Source organism: Dama dama, chromosome 8, assembly GCF_033118175.1.
Source record: "Dama dama isolate Ldn47 chromosome 8, ASM3311817v1, whole genome shotgun sequence".
Lineage (NCBI taxonomy): Eukaryota > Metazoa > Chordata > Mammalia > Artiodactyla > Cervidae > Dama > Dama dama.
In genome coordinates, this window is record NC_083688.1 from 8,575,783 (window position 1) to 8,593,974 (window position 18,192).

Sequence of the window (18,192 nt, forward strand, 5' to 3'; positions counted from 1 at the left end):
CATAGCAAACACCCTCTTCCAACAACACAAGAGAAGACTCTACACATGAACATCACCAGATGGTCAACACCGAAATCAGATTGATTATATTCTTGCAGCCAAAGATGGAGAAGCTCTATACAGTCAGTTAAAACAAGACCAGGAGCTGACTGTGGCTCGGATCATGAACTCCTTATTGCCAAATTCAGACTGAAATCAAAGAAAGTGGATCACCTGGAGATCTTGTTAAACGCTGGCTTTGGTTCAGCAGGTCTGGGATGGGCCCCAATATGCTGCATTCCTAACGTGCTCCCCGGATTTGCCCTGCTGCTGGTCCCTGGACCACATTGAATAGCAGAGGTCTATCTGCCTCCAGGGCCCACACTCTCAGCCATGGTGCCTTAGAACAGCTGCAGATGGCGGGAGATTTCTGAAGATACTCAAATCTGAATCCCACCCTGGGCAGGATGTGGGAGAGCCGTCTGGACCTCAGATAGGTCGGAAGTTATTTCACATTTTCACTTCCTCCTCCCTTTGCCCAATAGCTCAAGCAAACCCAGAAGTGAGAGGGTTGGAGGTAGCACCTCTCCGTCTATTCCCCACCTGCCCCTCCCCCCCCCCCCAGCACAACCAGACCCCATCCTGCGTCTGCTTCTGAACCAGGGACCAGGGGTCACGTGCATTCACAGATGTCTCTGCAGTTGTCAATCAGATCATTTTGTGGGGGACCTATCAATGGGGGTGAATTGAGAAATCTAATGTGGATGGTTGTTAGTACCAAGCTGTCAGCTGTTTCCCTGGGCCGTACTGAAAATGAAGGGGAACAAAATCGACCGAACATTCTAATCTCTTAATCTGTGTGATCATTAGCTCCTGGGATGGTTGGAGACCAAGCCCTTTCCTGCTCAGCCCCTGCAGACGGGCCAGGTGTCACTGCTGGGAGACGCCAATAAGGCTGCAAGTCACCGTGTGAGCATTTTAATGACTGGGAAAATCCATTTCCCTTCTTGGCAGCTTTGTGATGTTGCATCTGTGCTTCTGGGTCATTGCCAGCCCTGATCTGTCTGTGCGCATGCTTTATTTTAAAAAGGGGAGGATGTCTCACTTATTTCAGTGATCGCTCCTTTCTCCCTAGCTGCCGCCAGAGAACTTTCCGAGACAAACTTTCTGTCCAGTTTTCCACTCTCCAGACAGTCTTCCAGTATTACCATTTCCTTGTCTCCTCAAACACATCCTTTCTGTCTTGGCTCTGTTGTTTGGGGGCTCCTTAGGCTGGGGTGGGTGTCTGTGCAGGGCGATAGCCATGGATTCTAGTTTTCTGCAGGACAGGATTCTAGAACTCTGAGACAGGGAGAAAGAACATCTTAAGCAAAATAAAAACGTCTGCCTCAAACTTGTAAATATTTTTCATTGTACGATTTCATGTCATTGCAATTTGTTCAGGTGGACAAGAACAGCTTTTGTTTGAGAGAGAACTGAAGAGGTGTCTTAGGATTCGGCTCCAATTGCTCTGCCTGTCTCTCCATCAGTGGAGCTTTGTTGCCTGCCTCTGCAGAGCTCGGCAAAGGGGACGCTTTGTGGTCTATTGTTAGGTGTTCTTTGAATCTATAAATCATAGGCTGCTGGAAGGGAGGGGCTTCCAGAGACCATCCGGAGCTGCCTCTGTCTCCAGCATGGACATGCATGGATGCACACACACACACACACACACACACACAGAGATGATGACTGCCTGGTGTGTATTTCCAGATCCCAGTGGGGGCAGAGGTGTTTAGTTCTCCTGTCTGTTGGTTCTTACAGCCACATTTTGAGTCTGTCCCAGATTTCTCTTGCTGTAGCTCAGGCTGCCCCTGCCTACATCAGCTGCTTCACTGTCCTGGCCCATCTTTTTGGAAACACGACCATCCCTGCGCTATTAACTTACGCATCTAGGCGATGACAAGTCACTTTCCTTGTCTGATCTCACGTGGGGCAAACAGGTAACGTCTCTGGCGTTAAATCCTGTCTGACCATGAGGTTCTGGCTCTCTGCTTCTGTGTATGTTGTTTGTCTTGCTGGTTGGGCCCTTTCTGACTCCTGGCTGTAAAGGCCTCTACTCTGTCAAAACCCACTCCTTCCCATCCACCCCTTGGCTAATCAGTCATGCACTCCCTTTGACTTAGGAGAAGCATTGTATCATTTTTCCTTGCTTTGCATTTAAGTCTTTCATTTTCACCTTACAAACATTTATAGATATTTGTGGTAGAAAATCCAGAAAATATAGGTCAAAACAAAGAAAAAATGACCACTAAACCACTCACTATCTGACATAACCACTGTCAACATTTTTTGTGCATATGCTTCCGGTCTTTCTCCTTTAAAATACCAATAATAATCCAGTGATCTTCATGCCATATAACTCGGTGTCCTGCTTTTCCAACTAATATTATATAACAAGCATCTTGGTGTGTCTCTCTCGATATATAGTGATATTTAGTTTCTATCACTAAATATTTAGAAGCATAATTTTTTTTGGCTGTTTGGCTTGTGGAATCTTAGTTTCCCCAATCAGGATCAAACCCAGGCCCACTGCAGTGGAAGCACAGAGTCCTTAACCATTGGACCCCTAGGGAATACCCAGGAAACACAGTTTTTAAAAATTTATTTTTAATTGAAGGATGCTTGCTTGACAATATTGGTTTGTTTGCTGCCATACATCACACGAATTAGCCATAGGTGTATATATGTCCCCTCCCTCTTGAAACCTCCCTCCCACCTCCCATCCTTTTACACCCCTTCAGGTTGTTACAGAGTCCCAGTTTGAGTTCCCTGTGTGATACAGCAAACTTCCATTGGCTATCTAGTTTACATATGGTAGTGTACATGTTTCCATGCTACTCTCTCCATTCATCTCACCTTCTCCTTCCTTGGAAACATGATTTTTAACACTTGTTTCATACTTTACATCTCATACTTTATCCCTTGCATGGTTATTTTTAATTGGGAACAATACCTGTCAAGCCCACTGAACTGTCCAATCAAATTAAGGAAGTGTTCAAAGAGCTGAACAATATGAGCAATGATCATGAGTACTGTTCGCTTTATCTTCCCAAGCAAATACTTCATGTATTCACAAAATTGTTGTATACTTTCCTATTCATGAGGGTTTCCCTGATAGCTCAGTTGGTAAAGAATCTGCCTGCAATTCAGGAGACCCCGGTTCAATTCCTGGGTCAGGAAGATCTGCTGGAGAAGAGATAGGCTACCCACTCCAGTATTCTTGGGTGTCCCTTATGGCTCAGCTAGTAAAGAATCTACCTGCAATGCAGGAGACCTCAGTTTGATCTCTGGGTTGGAAAGATCCCCTAGAGAAGGGAAAGGCTACCCACTCCAGTATTCTGGCCTGGAGAATTCCATGGACTGTATAATAGTCCATGGGATTGCAAAGAGTCAGACACGACCGAGCGACTTTCACTTTCCTGTTCATGAAGTTTTGCCCAGTGGTGGGTAAAACAAGCTGTCTGGGTTTGATCTTTAAAAGAGAATGTACTTATTAAGAAGTTTTTATTTTTTCCCGGTAATTTCTTAGAGGCTCTGTCCTAAGGAATTTACCTGAAATATAGAGAAGGGAGTATGAACAAAGATATCCATGAAGGCATTATTTGCAATAATCCCAATGTAGAAAAAACACTGCCATGTCCAATTATATGGAAGGAAGGTTAAGTAACTAATGCTGAACCTGCTTGCCAGCCTATTATATAGCTAGCTAAAATGACGTTTACAAAGGCTTTGTAATAAAATGGAAGATGTTTATGTCACCATCACGGGAAAAAGAGAAGATGAATGAAAAAGAGTGAAAAGAAAGACTACCCAATGGGAATGGTGGTTATAATATTTAAGTGATATGTGATTGTTTTCCTTCTCTCTGTTTTTCTGCAATGAGCTTGCATACCTTGGTTTCATGAAAAGATAGATAGGTAGGTAGATAGATAGCTAGATCAACCTTGTTTTTTAAACTATTGGAAAGGATGTAGGTGGAAGAAGGAAGTACCGGGCACAGAACCGAGCTCAAGTGAAAGGAGTGACCCAGAGATACGAGAAAAGGGCATGGGGTTGCTGAGCCCAGACTGACCTGGAACTTTTAGAAAAATGCTTTGCACCACAAAAGATGCATTTTAGTTTAGCTTTGGAGCAGGAAGAATAGAGTAAGGATGGGCACCTCGTTTGAATACAGTAAGATAATGATAAAAAGAGAAACCAAAATTATGGGTTCTTCATTTGCTCCATCTTCTGACCAGCGTGGGCAGGCCAGGCTTGGTGAAGGGGATGGGAAAGCCCAGTAGGGCTTTTGAGGAACTGAGGGGTAAGAGGAGCCACAGGAGACTGGCAGCAACATTTTGTCGTAATTTATAAAAGTGGAGGAAAACAGAATTCTGTAATGTATAAATTTGGGTGAAAGTGACATCGACATCCTGCAACGTTCCCTAATATTTTTTAAAAAAGAACATCAGCAACTTCCCTGGTGGTCCAGTGGTTAAGACTGTGTTTCCATTGCAGGGGACATGGGTTTGATCCCTGGTCAGGGAACTAAGATCCTGCATGCCACACAGTGTGGCCAAAAACTAAAAAATAAAGTTATGGGAAAAAATTTCAGACTTTTAGAAAAGTTGCAAAAAAACTACAGAGATTCATATTTATCCTTCACCCAGATTCCTCTGAGTTCAGTTCAGTTCAGCTTAGTCTGTCAGTTGTGTCCGACTCTTTGTGACCCCATGAACTGCAGCACGCCAGGCTTCCCTGTCCATCACCAACTCCTGGAGCTTACTCAAACTCATGTCCATTGAATCAGTGATGTCATGAACCATCTCATCCTCTGTCGTCTGCTTCTCCTCCCGCCTTCAATCTTTCCCAGCATCAGGGTCTTTTCCAATGAGTCAGTTCTTCGGATCAGGTGGCCAAAGTATTGGAGCTTCAGCTTCAGCATAATGTTAGTGTTTTACTCTGTTCACTTTGTGTGTACTCTCTCTCCACACACACACACACACACACACACCCACGTGTGCATGCAGGTTTCAGAACTATCTGGGAATAAGTTGCAAGCATAATGGCTCTTACTCCTAAATACTTAACTGTGTATCTCCAAAAGATTCATTCTAGTTTTCTCCATAACCACAGTAAAGCCAGAAAATTAACATTGATACAATGCTATCTGATTACGTCATTCACATTTTGTCAATTATCTTGACAATTGTCCTTTATAGTAGCGATGATAATAATAATAATAATAATAGTAGTTGTTGTTATTTCTGCTCCAGCATCACATCCAAGATCATGCATTGCATTTAGTTCATGTCACTTTAGTCTCCTTTAGCTGGAACAATTCCTCAGTCTTGTCTTTTCTTTCATGACATTGATGTGTTTGAAGAGTAAAGGCCATTTATGTTGTAGTGGTGATGGTGGTGGTTTAGTCACTAAGTCATGTCCAACTCTTACAACCCCATGGACTGTAGCCTGCCAGGCTCCTTCTGTCTGTGGGATTTCCCAAGCAAGAATACTGGAATGGATTGTCATTTCCTCCTCCAGGGTGTCTTCTCAACCTAGGGTTCGAACCTGCATCTCTTGCTTGGCAGACAGATTCTTTACTGCTACACCACCAGGCTTCCCTTTATGTTGTAAGTTGTCCTTCAATTTGAGTTTGTCTGACCTTTCCTCATGATTCAGTTCAGGTTTGCATTTTTGGAAAGATTACCACTGAAATGGCGTACTAAATGGCATGTGATATCTGTTTGTCCACATTAATAGTTTTTAAAATTATATATTAATAACAGCTTTATTGAGTTACAATTCACATATAATAAAATTCACCATTTTAAAGTGTAAAATCCAGTGGATTTAAGTGTATTCCCAGAGTTGTACAGTCATTATCACAATCAATTTTAAAACATTTCATCACCCCCAAAAGACCCCATCCCCGTTACTAATCATTCTCTGTGTCCTTTTCCCCAGTCCATGTAACCATTAATCTACTTTCTGTTGGCATGAATTTGCCTACCCTGGATATTTCATATAAATCAAATCTCTGCAGCTTTTTGTATTTGGCCTTTTCCACTCAGCTCAGTGGTTTCAGGGTTCGTCCATGCTGGAGCAGGTATCAGCACTGCATCCCTTTTTATGGCCAAATAATATTCCATTGCATAATATCTATTTGCACATTTTGTTGATTCATTCATCAGTCATTCATCAGTCAAAGAGCCTCTTGATGAAGGTGAAAGAGGAGAGTAGAAAAGCTGGCTTAAAACTCAACATTCAAAAAACTAAGATCATGGCATCTGGTCCCATCGCTTCATGGCAAATAGATGAAGAAACAATAGAAACAGTGACAGACTTTATTTTCTTAAGCTCCAAAATCACTGCAGATGGTGACTGCAGCCATGAAATTAAAAGATGCTTGCTCCTTGGAAGAAAAGCTATGACCAACCTAGACAGCATATTAAAAAGCAGAGACATTACTTTGCCGACAAAGGTCCATCTAGTCAAAGCTATGGTTTTTCCAGTAATCATGTATGGATGTGAGAGTTGGACCATAATGAAGGCTGGTGCCAAAGAATTGATGCTTTTGAACTGTGGTGTTGGAGAAGACTCTTGAGAGTCACTTGGACTGCAAGGAGATCAAACTAGTCAGTCCTAAAGGAGATCAGTCCTGAATATTCATTGGAAGGACTGATGCTGAAGCTGAAGCTCCAATACTGGCCACCTGATGAGAAGAACTGACTCATTGGAAAAGACCCTGATGCTAGGCAAGATTGAAGGCGGGAGGAGAAGGGGACGACAGAGAATGAGATGGTTGGATGGCATCACTGACTCGGTGGACATGAGTTTGAGCAAGCTCGGGGAATTGGTGATGGACAGGGAAGCCTGGCGTGCTGCAGTCCATGGGGTCACCAAGAGTCAGACACAACTGAGTGACTAAACAACAACATATTTTGTTGATTCATTCCTCAGTCAATGGACATTTGGGTTGTTTGCACTTCGGGGCTATTACCAATAGTGGTGCTATGCACATTCGTGTACAACTTTCTGTGTGGACATATGTCTTTAATTTTCTAGGGTATGTGTCAGGGTTCACACCATCATAGCTAGTTTCAGTGGTTCACCAGGATGGTTCAGAGGACCTGGCACACAGTCCTGCCCCTGGCTGATTTACTGCACTGAAAGGACACAAAGCAAAATTGGCAAAGAGGAAATGTGCATGCAGGAAGCCCAGGGGAAACCAGGCCCAGCTCGGGGGAGTCTCTCTGGATGGAGTCAAGCAGAACACACTTCATTTTTCCAGCACTGAATTGGGACGACAGGTGTGAGACGCTGTTCACCAGGGAAGCTCATTAGAGGCTTAATGCCCAAAGTTCTATTGGGGGCTGGTGTTCCCTGGTGGCTCAGAGGTTAAAGCGTCTGCCTTTAATGCGGGAGACCTGGGTTCTATTCCTGGGTTGGGTAAGATCCCCTGGAGAAGGAAATGGCAACCCACTCCAGTATTCTTGCCTGGAGAATCCCATGGTCGGAGGAGCCTGGTAGGCTACAGTCCACAGGGTCGCAAAGAGTTGGACACGACTGAGCGACTTCACTTTCACGGAAGAACCTCCCGCCTAACACATACCAAAATTCCAGACTCCCAGAAGGAAAGCAGGTGTTCAGCATACACCATATTGTTTGTGCCCGGGTGCAGTAAACCACCCTTACCTATCAGAGAATGGTGAGAACACTCACTAAACCCAAGTTCCCAGACACCAGCCAAGGGCCAAATGTGCGAGCAGGGCCTTTCTAGGGATAGAAGTCTCAGGCCCGCTGTGTTAACTCTGTTCTGTGCAGGTCTACACGGAGGAGTGTAGTCGCTAGGTCACATGATACTCTGTATTTAACTTTTTATGCTAAACTGTTTTCCAAAGCAATTGCAGCCATTTTCATTTCCACCAGCAATTGATGAGGGTTCCAATTTCTTCACAGCCTGGCCAACACTTGTTATTGTCCATCTTGTTGATTACAGCCATCCTAGTGGAACTGATAGGTTTTTAAGTTGATGAGTTGCAAGCATTTAGAACCGAAAAAGGGGGACCCATAGGGGCCAAAATGGGTTCTCTAAGAGCAGATCATACCCGTCTAACCCCTGATTTCTCTTTAAAAGAAAAAAACCATCTATTTTCTCTGTACCGGGACAGAGTGTTTTTTGTATTTCAGCCCTGTCCTTCACAATATCTTTGTACACAAAATGGAGACGCGGAGCTTGGACTGATTGTCTGGCAGATTCCTCCCGTGTTGACAGATAACACTCAGAGGGCAGGGCTGGAGTCAGGTGAAGGGCCCCTGCTGCTGTTTCCCTGCTTCTGTGTTCCGCCCAGCCATTGAATATTTCTGTCCAAAACTTGGGGGAGACGCAGATGGCAGAGCCATCAAAGCAGGCAAAATACCCAAAACAGGCAGACACACACACATTGAATGATAAGATCTGGTTCCAGAAAGATCCTGACAGCACGGAATGGTATGCAGAGCCCAACGACATGCAGTTATTAAGGACAAATGGCAAATCCACATCCACAAGGTCTGGTCCAGATGTAACCAGGGAGAGTTTGCACTTTGGTTTCTGTCTGTTACCAAAAACCAACCTTTACAAATGGGTAATAAAGTCTGGGCACCCTGGGAAAACGTTATGATCTATGCCTGCAGTTTCAGGGGACTCAGAGCTCTGCCATCAGGGGAACTGTTGAAGGAGCTGGTCTGTTCCGCGGCCAGTAGGCAGCCTACAGTGGCTTGAGAGTTGGCTCCTCCTGCATGAAGATCTGTGGTGGGAGCATATGAGCTGTCTTCCACATGGCCCGCAGGGAAAAGCAGATTTGGACTGATTAAGAACTTTGTGAAACTCTGCAGTTGAATGAGCTGCCTAGTAAGATGGTGAGCACCCCATCACTCACGGTGTTCAAAGAGAGATTACTTAGCCTTTTATTAAGGAACTTGCATGGGGCAAGAGATGGCCGGGTCACCTTTCAGGCCTTAGAACTGCCTACACTGGAAGCCAGGGACAGTCCATCTCTAAAGCTAAGCCCAGGGGTTGCCCAAGGCACACAGAACCAGTTTCAGGGTCTTCCTCTTGTGTCCTCACGATCCTACTTGTCCATCAGGACATTTGGGTGCCCATGAAGCTCCCCTTGGGGCTTCCCTGGTGGCTCAGATGGTACAGAATCCACCTGCAGTGTGGGAGGCCTGGGTTCAATCCCTGGGTTGGGAAGATCCCCTGGAGGAGGGCATGGCAACCCACTCCAGTATTCTTGCCTGGAGAACCCCATGGACAGAGGAGCCTGGCGGGCTGCCATCCATGGGGTCGCAAAGAGTCGGACATGTCTGAGCGACCAAGCCCAGCACGCACCCAGAGGCTCCGCTTGAGACACACGCCTTCTTCTGAGCTCTTCTGTTACTCAGAAGACACACCTTCTTTCAAATTTCCACTGAGACTTGAAAGTACATAAGCAGTTGGCAGGGAAGTGGAGGGAGGGGGCTGGGGAGCACTCCCATAATGACTGTACCCCAAACTGCGGCAAGCAGAGGACAGACCTCCTGGTCAGTTAGGGCGGGTGGGGAAGGGAAGTAAAGACTGCCTGGCTGTGACCTTTCCCCATCACCCCTGCTCATCCAGCGCCTGGGCTGGCGACCCCGAGGTACAGACTCTAGGCTGAGCTTTCAAGGGTCTGTGTGCCCTTGGGCACGTGTGTGTGTGACCAAGCAGCTCTGATTGCCTTCCAAATCCTGTCCCAGTGACGCAGGGATTGTGTGTGCCTTCCTTCCCCTCCGTTGATGGAGAGGACTGTGAGAACGGGCCATGATCCAAACATCCCCACGTCCCTGCAGTGACAGCTCCTTTGAGAGCCTGTGGATACCTATGGTTCTCTTAATTACTCCTGCACACCCACTTCCCTCTCTCTCTCTCTAGTAGGCGGGGCTTGGGGTGGGGCTCGGCCCTCCCCCTCCCGACCTCCCTCCTGCTATCCTGCTGCCATTTATGTTGGAACAGCCTCCTGCTGCTCCCCTACCAGCCACCTCCCCCACGACTTAATTGAGGGCACCCCCCCCCGCCGCACCCAAAATAAGAGAGCCTGAGGGAGGAGGCTGGTCTCCCTTAAGCGCTCATACCCAGCAATTAGTTTCCCTTATTGCCAATTCAAGATAAGTAGAAAATAACAGAGGAATGGAACCAGGACTCAGAGCCTGTGCCAAGCGCTTGGCATGCATTACCATGACATTCACATGTGTGTCTCACGGGAAGCCACAGATCAGGCCAAGTGCGGAGGTGGGATTTGTCGGCCTGGGAGTTGAAAGGGCTGTATCCACCACCAGTCCTGCTGACGGTGCCTCCCTGACCACCTTCCATCTTGGAGCCTCAGTTTCGTCATCTCTGAAGTGGAGAGAGAATACTAGATTATGCTAGTATCATGATTTCATGGAGAGCGCAGGTCATAGACCTGGCAGGTCTGCCCTCTGGGTCTGCGTTTGGGCCCCAGTGGTGGGCATGGCAGTAGTCACTGCCTAGGTGTGCCTGGAAGACATGGCTTGGCACCAGGGGTGGCAGATCATGGAGAGTGCAGGTGGCATTGTCCAGAAAGACAGAGTTGAAGCAGGAAGGTGGGCCGGGAGACTGAAGGAGAAAAGCAGAAGGGTGCCAGGCAGCGCCTGGAAGTGAGCTGAGAAGTAGAAATAAACACACACAGTAGACCAGTGGTTCTCAGGTGTAGCCCATGGACCATGGGGAGTGTCTTAGCCAAAAATCTCAGGTCCCACCCCAGACCTGCTGGATCAGAAACTCAAGGATGGGGCCCAACAGCCTGTTTTAACAAGCTCCCCAGGTGGCACAGATGCAGTCCAAGTCTGAGAACTAATAAGGTGGATGAGAGGAGGGGTGGATGGATAAGGCTTGGAGAACCCAATGGGTATTTTAAAGACTGAGCAGGAAGGAGGATTTGTGTTTATTGATCACTTGCTATGTCAGGTTGAAAACTGGGCATTTCCAGCTACTTGCTTTCATTTAAACCTTTCAGGATTGTGGCAGAGCAGGCCTTGTTATTCCCACCTCAGAGATGAGGCAGCTGAGGCTTAGAGACTTTAAGTCGATTTCCAAAATCAAAGAGATAGTGGCAGAGGGAGAATTAGAACCCAGGCTTCCCTGGCCCGGAAGCCTGAGTTCCTTCCACTAGTCCAGGCTGCCTCCCACCTACCTGTCCCTCAGGAGTGCCTCCACTGCCTGGCCTGGCCCCTTCTTCAACCCCATGGTCACCCCAGAGCCTGCTCAGCTGTCTACCTTCTTCAGCCTGCCATCAAAGACAAAAGGCAGACCTGGGGAGGGGTGGGGTTGCAGGGCTGGGGACAAATTGTCACCTTGCATTCTTCCAGCCTCCAGTGCTAAGCACAGTTAGGGGACAAAGGTGCTTCTGTGATGCTCCCAAGGGGCTGACGTAACTGACCTAATGGTGGCGCTCGTGGTAAAGAAGCCTCCTGCCAATGCAGGAGATGTAAGAGATGCAGATTCGACCCCTGGGTCAGGAAGATCCCCCGGAGAAAGGAATGGCAACCCACTCCAGTATTCTTGCCTGGAAAATCCCACAGACAGAGGAGCCTGTGGGCTATAGTCCATGGGGTCGCAAAGAATCGGTCATGACTGGTGACTTAGCGCAGTAAGAACTCATGCACGCACTGGGAGACAAGGCTGACAGTTACTCATTGCCAAGCCCTGTGCAGGGTGCTTTGGGGAAACCGCGGCAAAGAAAGTATAGTTTAATGGCTTCCAAGAGTTCATGGTCCAGAACCAGTGAAGCAAAAACTAAGTGACCCGTTGGGGTGCTTGGAGGCCTGGGACAGCCAGGGCCTGGGACAGAGAAGCCAAGTGTTGGAGGAGTTCAAGGAGACTCCTGCAGTGATTTCAGGGAACAGACATAAGACTTCGGGGCCAGAGGGCATGCGCTCAGGTCCTGGCATTCTCACTGACTCACTGGGTAACCCCAGGCAGGTTACCTCCTGTCTTCATCTGTCTCCTTATCTACAAAAGGGGAGTTAATCCCTCCCACAGGGGATGGTTCTATTAGATTCTAACAGACATCCCTTGGGGAGTTTCATTTCCTTCCCTTCAAAGGGTCACTTTAAGTCCAAGAAGGCTTCACGGAGGAGGTGTCTTTCCACCGTGGCACTCACATCCGGACGGCCAGAATGTACTTAGTACCGTTTGTTGTCTTCTCTGCGGAATCTGTGGGTAGACGCAGGATGCATGGGGTGGTCTGAGGAGAATGGTCTTCCAGGTGTAACTATGAAAATGATGGTGAGAGGAAGTTGTCTTTCTCAGTGTGGACGATTGTTTTCGTAATGTGGTTTCAAATCCCGCTGCAGGGTCGAGGCCGCGCTGCCGCGACTCTCCACGCTCAGGCTCTGTTTCCGCTCTTCCTTACAGATGATGCAGTTCGCCTGGCAGAGCTACAAGCGCTACGCGATGGGGAAAAACGAGCTCCGGCCCCTCACCAGAGACGGCTTCGAGGGCAACATGTTCGGTGAGCTGACCTCGGGAGACCCCTTGCCCCTGGGGGCCAAGCAGTGTCCCCCTCGGGAACAGTTTTATTGTTGGCATTTTGCCTCCTGAGCGGTGTCCCTCTTTGTCCAGACCTGGAGGCTCCTAAGTGTGAGTTCCTTCGGGGTTGTCTAGGTTGCTGAGCCTTCTAGGTTTGAGGGAAACCCACATGCTTCTCCCTCACGTCACACTCTTCTTTAGATGCACCACCTGTTGTTAATTTGCAGAGCAGACAGACTTGGAAATGTGAGTGGGGACAGTGAGTGATGGACATGTGCTTCCACAGGGAAGGCGTGCCGATCGGAAGGACACAGAGGATGGGGTTTAAATCGCTCCTTCAAGCGGCTATAAAATGATCTGGGGTGTTTGCCTGGAGAAACCAGACATACCTCTGAAAACTGGGCATGCATGTGGCCTTGAGGGTCTTGGGGGCGTGTCTGTCGCCGGCCGGCTTGCTGAACACGCAGTCATGTTAGGGAGCCCCACGGGTGCCGCCGCGTGTTGGCAGCTTGAGTTTGATCAGCAGCCTCACTGCCCGACCTCTCTGTCCTCTGCCGCCACGAGATCCTCCTCGCCCAGAGCCTCGAACGCCCCTCTCAGCTGGAGAGTCTGCAGAGTGCCTCATTGCAAGCACGGCTTCAGGTTTCAAAAGTAATTCCTGGACAAACTGCCAGCTCCCTTCTCTGCAGGCCTTTCACGTGAGAAGGTGCTGGAGGCACCGGGCTTTCTTCTTCCCTGAGCTGCTGCTGCTGCTAAGTTACTTCAGTCGTGTCCGACTCTGTGCGACCCCATAGATGGCAGCCCACCAGGCTCCCGTGTCCCTGGGATGACAGGAGCTATTTGGGCGGGGCGGGGCTGGAGACAGAAATTCCTCACCTGTATTTCCCACTCCTCAGAAGCACAGACTCCTGACGCCAAGAACCAGAGACCTAAGTCAGATGAAATTCTCCAGAAAAATTTCAAAAGCAGGTTTACAAAGAAAAGCCTCCCATGCGTATTTCTGTTATGTGAAAAGAGACCCAGGATCTATGCCAGGCAGCATCCTGACCCTTCTGGCTGTTCAGACAGTTTACTTCCTTTGGGCAGGAGGGTGTGATGTGGGGTGACTGTTGCTTTTTTTCCCCTAATTATGATAGGCATGTAGGGGATAAGAGAAAGTATCGAAAGTGTAAAGCTGGCAAAAAATAACTCATTCTAACACACAGATGCAGCCTCTGTGGACATCTTAGAGTTGTTGTTCAGTTGCTCAGTTGTTTCTGACTCTTTCTGACCCCATGGACTGCAGCACGCCAGGCTTCCCTGTCCATCAGCAACTCCCAGAGCTTGGTCAAATTCATATCCATCGAGTCAGTGATGCCATCCAACCATCTCATCCTCTGTTGTCCCCTTCTCTTCCTGCCTTCAGTCTTTCCCAGCATCAGGGTCTTATCCAATGAGTCGGCTCGTCACATCAGGTGGCCAAAGTATTGGAGCTTCAGCTTCAGCATCAGTCCTTCCAATGAATATTTAGGATTGAATTCCTTTAGGATGGACTGGTTTGATCTCCTTGCAGTCCAAGGGACTCTCAAGAGTCTTCTCCAACACCACAGTTCAAAAGCATCAGTTCTTTGGCACTCAGCCTTCTTTATGGTCCAACCCTCACACCCATACATGACTACTGGAAAAACCATAGCTTTGACTAGACGGACCTTTGTCAGCAAAGTAATGTCTCTGCTTTTTAACATGCTGTGGCTTATTTCCTTTCAATCTTTTCTTCAGTATTCTCTTCCCTCTTCTCTATATAATATTATGTTCCTTCTTTTTTTAACTTAATGTTACATCATGTGTTTCCTTAACTCATTTAAAATTTTTCATAAAGAATATTTTTAATGGGGAGACTTCTCTGGCCATCCAGTGGATAAGACTCTGTGCTTCCATGGCAGGGGACACAGGTTTGATCTCTGGCTGGGGAGCTAAGCAATCCTGCATGCCATGTGGTATGGCCAAAAAAAAAAAAAAAAGGATATTTTTATTGAATACAGTTATTGCATTGACATGCCATAATTCATTTAACCATTCCACTAATGTTGAACAAATATTGTTTCCAATTTTTCACCAATAGAAATAGCACATCATTACCATCTTTGTGCACAAAATGTTGTCTTAGGACAGGTTTGGAGAGAGGACTCCTGAGTTGGAAGGAGGAAGGCAGATGTTTCTTTAACCTCAAATATGAAATGTGTGGATTATAGTTTCGGAGGCTCACTGCCTTCCCTGCCCAGATCATGGACCTTCCCCAGTACCCACATCAGCCCTGGGAAAGGTGGCTAGTGTGGCTCTCATCAGAGCTGTTAGAGCTTTGGTTACTAGTGTCATTGAGGGAGGTAATCCTCACCACTCCACACAGTGTACAGATATTCTGGAAATTGATGGAGGTGGACGGGAGGCTGTTGATCTCTGAAACTGCAGAGTTGGGCATAGCTACTGCTATGACCACTCACGGGGATAGTGGGAGCACCATGGGGAACACTACTGGGAGGAACTGGGCTGAACCAAGTCCCATTTTATGAAATTGCTCAGGGCCTGTGATGTACATCTCAACCCTCCAACCCCTTCCCCATCACGGAGCCTGAAGGAGAGAGGGCAGCCTGGAACAACGCAAAGAAGGCTGGGTCTTGAACCAGGAGACCCGGGTGCCAGTCCTCACTCTACCCTGAACTGTCTGTGTGTCCAAGTCCAAGTCACTTGGCCTCTCTGGGCCCCTGTTCACTCATCTTTCACACTCGGGTTGCTATGAGAGTGTAGGAACATGCAAAGGGCCAAGTATACGGGAGTGATTTAAGATTTCCACTGTAATAAATGTGGTTGGCAGTTGCCCAGGTGAGCCCGTGGAGGGGAGGCTGAGGTCCCATGTCTCCCACGAGCGGCCTTGGCAAGGCCCTGGGTGCCCCGTCACCCCATGCCCGCAGCAGTCCTGGTGGTGAAGCGAGGCCTGCCTTCTGCAGTGGGCGGCTGTCTCCTGGGGAAGGAGCACACGCGGGGCCCCGGGCGCTGGGCAAGGAGCAGCTCGTCTTGGTTTCTTGTTCTTTTACTCAGCAGCTGCTTGTTTAGCGCCACGTCGGGCGCTAACTGCTGGGGACGCAGGGGTAAATGGTACAGCGAAAACTCCACCAGCTCTGCCAAGATGTACACCGGGAACCCTTCCTTGGGGCCCCTCTGGGGTCATCTAGGTGCTCTCAGAACGAGGGACAACTAGAGGGGATCAACAGGCCTTCTCTGGCTTGTGGTTCTGGACCCCTGGAGCCCAGCAAGTTCAGGTTGACTTCACTACTTCCTATCTGAGTGACCCTGGGCAAGACATTTCTCTCTGAGCCTGAGTTTTGTGTAAAGTGGAACTAATGAAAACATTACCCCAGGGGCTTCCCCAGTGGTCCAGTGGTTAAGAATCTGACTGCCAATGCAGGGGACATGGGTTCGATCCCTGGTCTGGGAAGATCCTACATGCCACGGAGCAACTAAGCCCATGTGCCTCCTGAGGCCACACTGTAGAGCCCATGAGCCCCAGCTACTGAAGCCCACACACCTAGAGCCCATGCTTTGAAACAGGAGATGCCCCTGCTCTCCGCAACTAGGGAAAGCCTGTGTGCAGCAGTGAAGACCCAGCACAACCCGCCCCCCCCACCCCGCCAAAAAAAAAAGTAAATAAATAAATCTTTAAAAAAAAAAAAAAAGGAAAACATTACCCCAGCGCAGCCCAGGGCTTCCCAACAGAACTGTCTTATTAGGTGGTAGTTATGCTTATCATTGCCACAGATGGATCTGATGATACAGAGCTTATGGGAACACCCCCAGAGGAGGAGGGTTTCGGGGCATTTGAGGAGCCTGGAGGAGGTTCTAGTTCGGGTTGGACCCACGAGGGACTTGGAAGCCAGACTACTCTAGGAGGTAGGAGATGAACTGGCCTGAATTAAGCTGCTTGTCATACCACTGCTGCTTTTGCTGGACTCACACGGGCTTATGGGTAGCATCATTCCCAGGCTCTGGCAGCCTCCATCATCAGTCACCTCACTGGAAGCTGAGCCCTGCGGGGCATGGTCAGCTGCTCTGCCCAGCTGGGTGGATGTTTGGGGTCCCTGAGCTGCATCCTGGTGCGTATCAGTCTGGCGTGGGCTCTGACAGCCTCCTCCCCAGGCCTGCAGAACCAGGAGAGCCGCATCCGGGGAGGAGTGATGGGTCCACGCCAGTGCCTGGCTCTGCAGGACTTACAGGGGATGCAGCAAGGACATCATCGGACGCGGAGCCTGAGCTCCGCATGGGGCGGTTCACCTAACGGAATTTCCCCTCCTTGCTGCCCGTGCGTCCCTCCCTGAATGTGTTCTCACTTGGAGAGTCAGACCTCTGGGTGAGGCACCACTCAAGCTAGCTTTTGTGTCCTGAGCAATTGAGTGTTAAAGTGGCTTTCAATTCACCGCAGTCCTGCTCTGCAGGTCCTGCCAGAAAATGCCCTCAAGACCCTAGTGCTGGCTGCCAGCAGGGAGGACACGGCCTGTTCCTCACAGACACACCCGGCACGCAGTAGCGATGCTCTCATCGCTGTGAAGTCACAGAGGCGAGCCCGCCACTTGAAGAACATATTCGAGGGGCGTGTAGAGGAACCTGCCATAAAGCCACTGCTGGGGATGCTATAAAATATAGCGGCTCACTCAGTACCCAGAGGCCCAGCCTCCTTACCTGTAATAGGGGCTGCTGCTAGAACCTAGGGCAATATTAAAGAAGTCAGCTGAAGAGCACGGACTCTGAAACCAGACGGCTTGGGCTTGCATGCTCCCCTGCCACTTCCCAGCTGTGTGACCTTAGGCAGGTTTCTTAACCTTTCTGGGCCTCAGTTTCCAGCTATGAAGTGGGGACAGTCATGTCTACTCACAGGATTGTTTTGAGAACAGAATGAGTTAATACATGAGAAATGCTCATATCCATGCCTGGCACATGAAGCCTCCAGTTCAGCCGCTCTGAGGATGATGCAAGGCCCTTAGGACAGTGTGCGCTTCTCCCACTTTGCTGGGCTGTGACCAAGTGTCTTGGACTCAGGGACCCACACGAGGACTCCAGGGCTTTCCCAGCCCTGATCCCTCCCGCCCTTCCCTGCAGCCCTCAGGTGCCCATGGCAGATCACGAGCGGGCAGCCCGCTGGTAGGCAGTGTGCCTTTCAGCCTTTCATTTAAGCAGCTTACAATAGAATTTTTAACAGGGAAGAGTCAAGGGAAGGTTAGGGTTCAAGGCTGTGGAATAAATTGGCCTCCTGGCAGAGGCAGGGTTTCCAAGAGAGTAATGAGACCTCACACCCAGTGCCAGCTGCCAGCCTTGAAGCACTTAGTGAGCATTAATCCTCCCAAGAAATCAGAGCAATCGTAAAACCTTCATTCTCCCTCAGCAGTGGGGGAAATCGGTACTGGATTACAGAGTCTTGGGAGGTCCCCACCAGAGAGGCCCTTTGATGACAAGTCCAACTCCTTCATCTTTGACAGGGGGATACCAGGCCCAGAGAGGGGAAGGCACTCGCCCAGGGTGACGCAGCATGCTAATTGTAGATCTGGAATTTGAACTCTGGAGGCCAAAGTCCCAGCCCTGTGCTCTTTGCATCACCCACTCTAAGTTTAGCCAGA

At 48.7% G+C, this 18,192-nt stretch overlaps 1 protein-coding gene across 1 annotated transcript in view; it reads left to right on the top strand.

Annotated features, from left to right (window-relative positions):
* Positions 1 to 18,192, top strand: part of MAN1C1 (mannosidase alpha class 1C member 1) — a 149,658-nt gene that overhangs the window by 47,025 nt on the left and 84,441 nt on the right. The window contains exon 2 of the mRNA XM_061148246.1: positions 12,437 to 12,533. Coding sequence (XP_061004229.1) covers positions 12,437 to 12,533 — 97 coding nt within the window. The remainder of the gene's footprint in view (positions 1 to 12,436; positions 12,534 to 18,192) is intronic.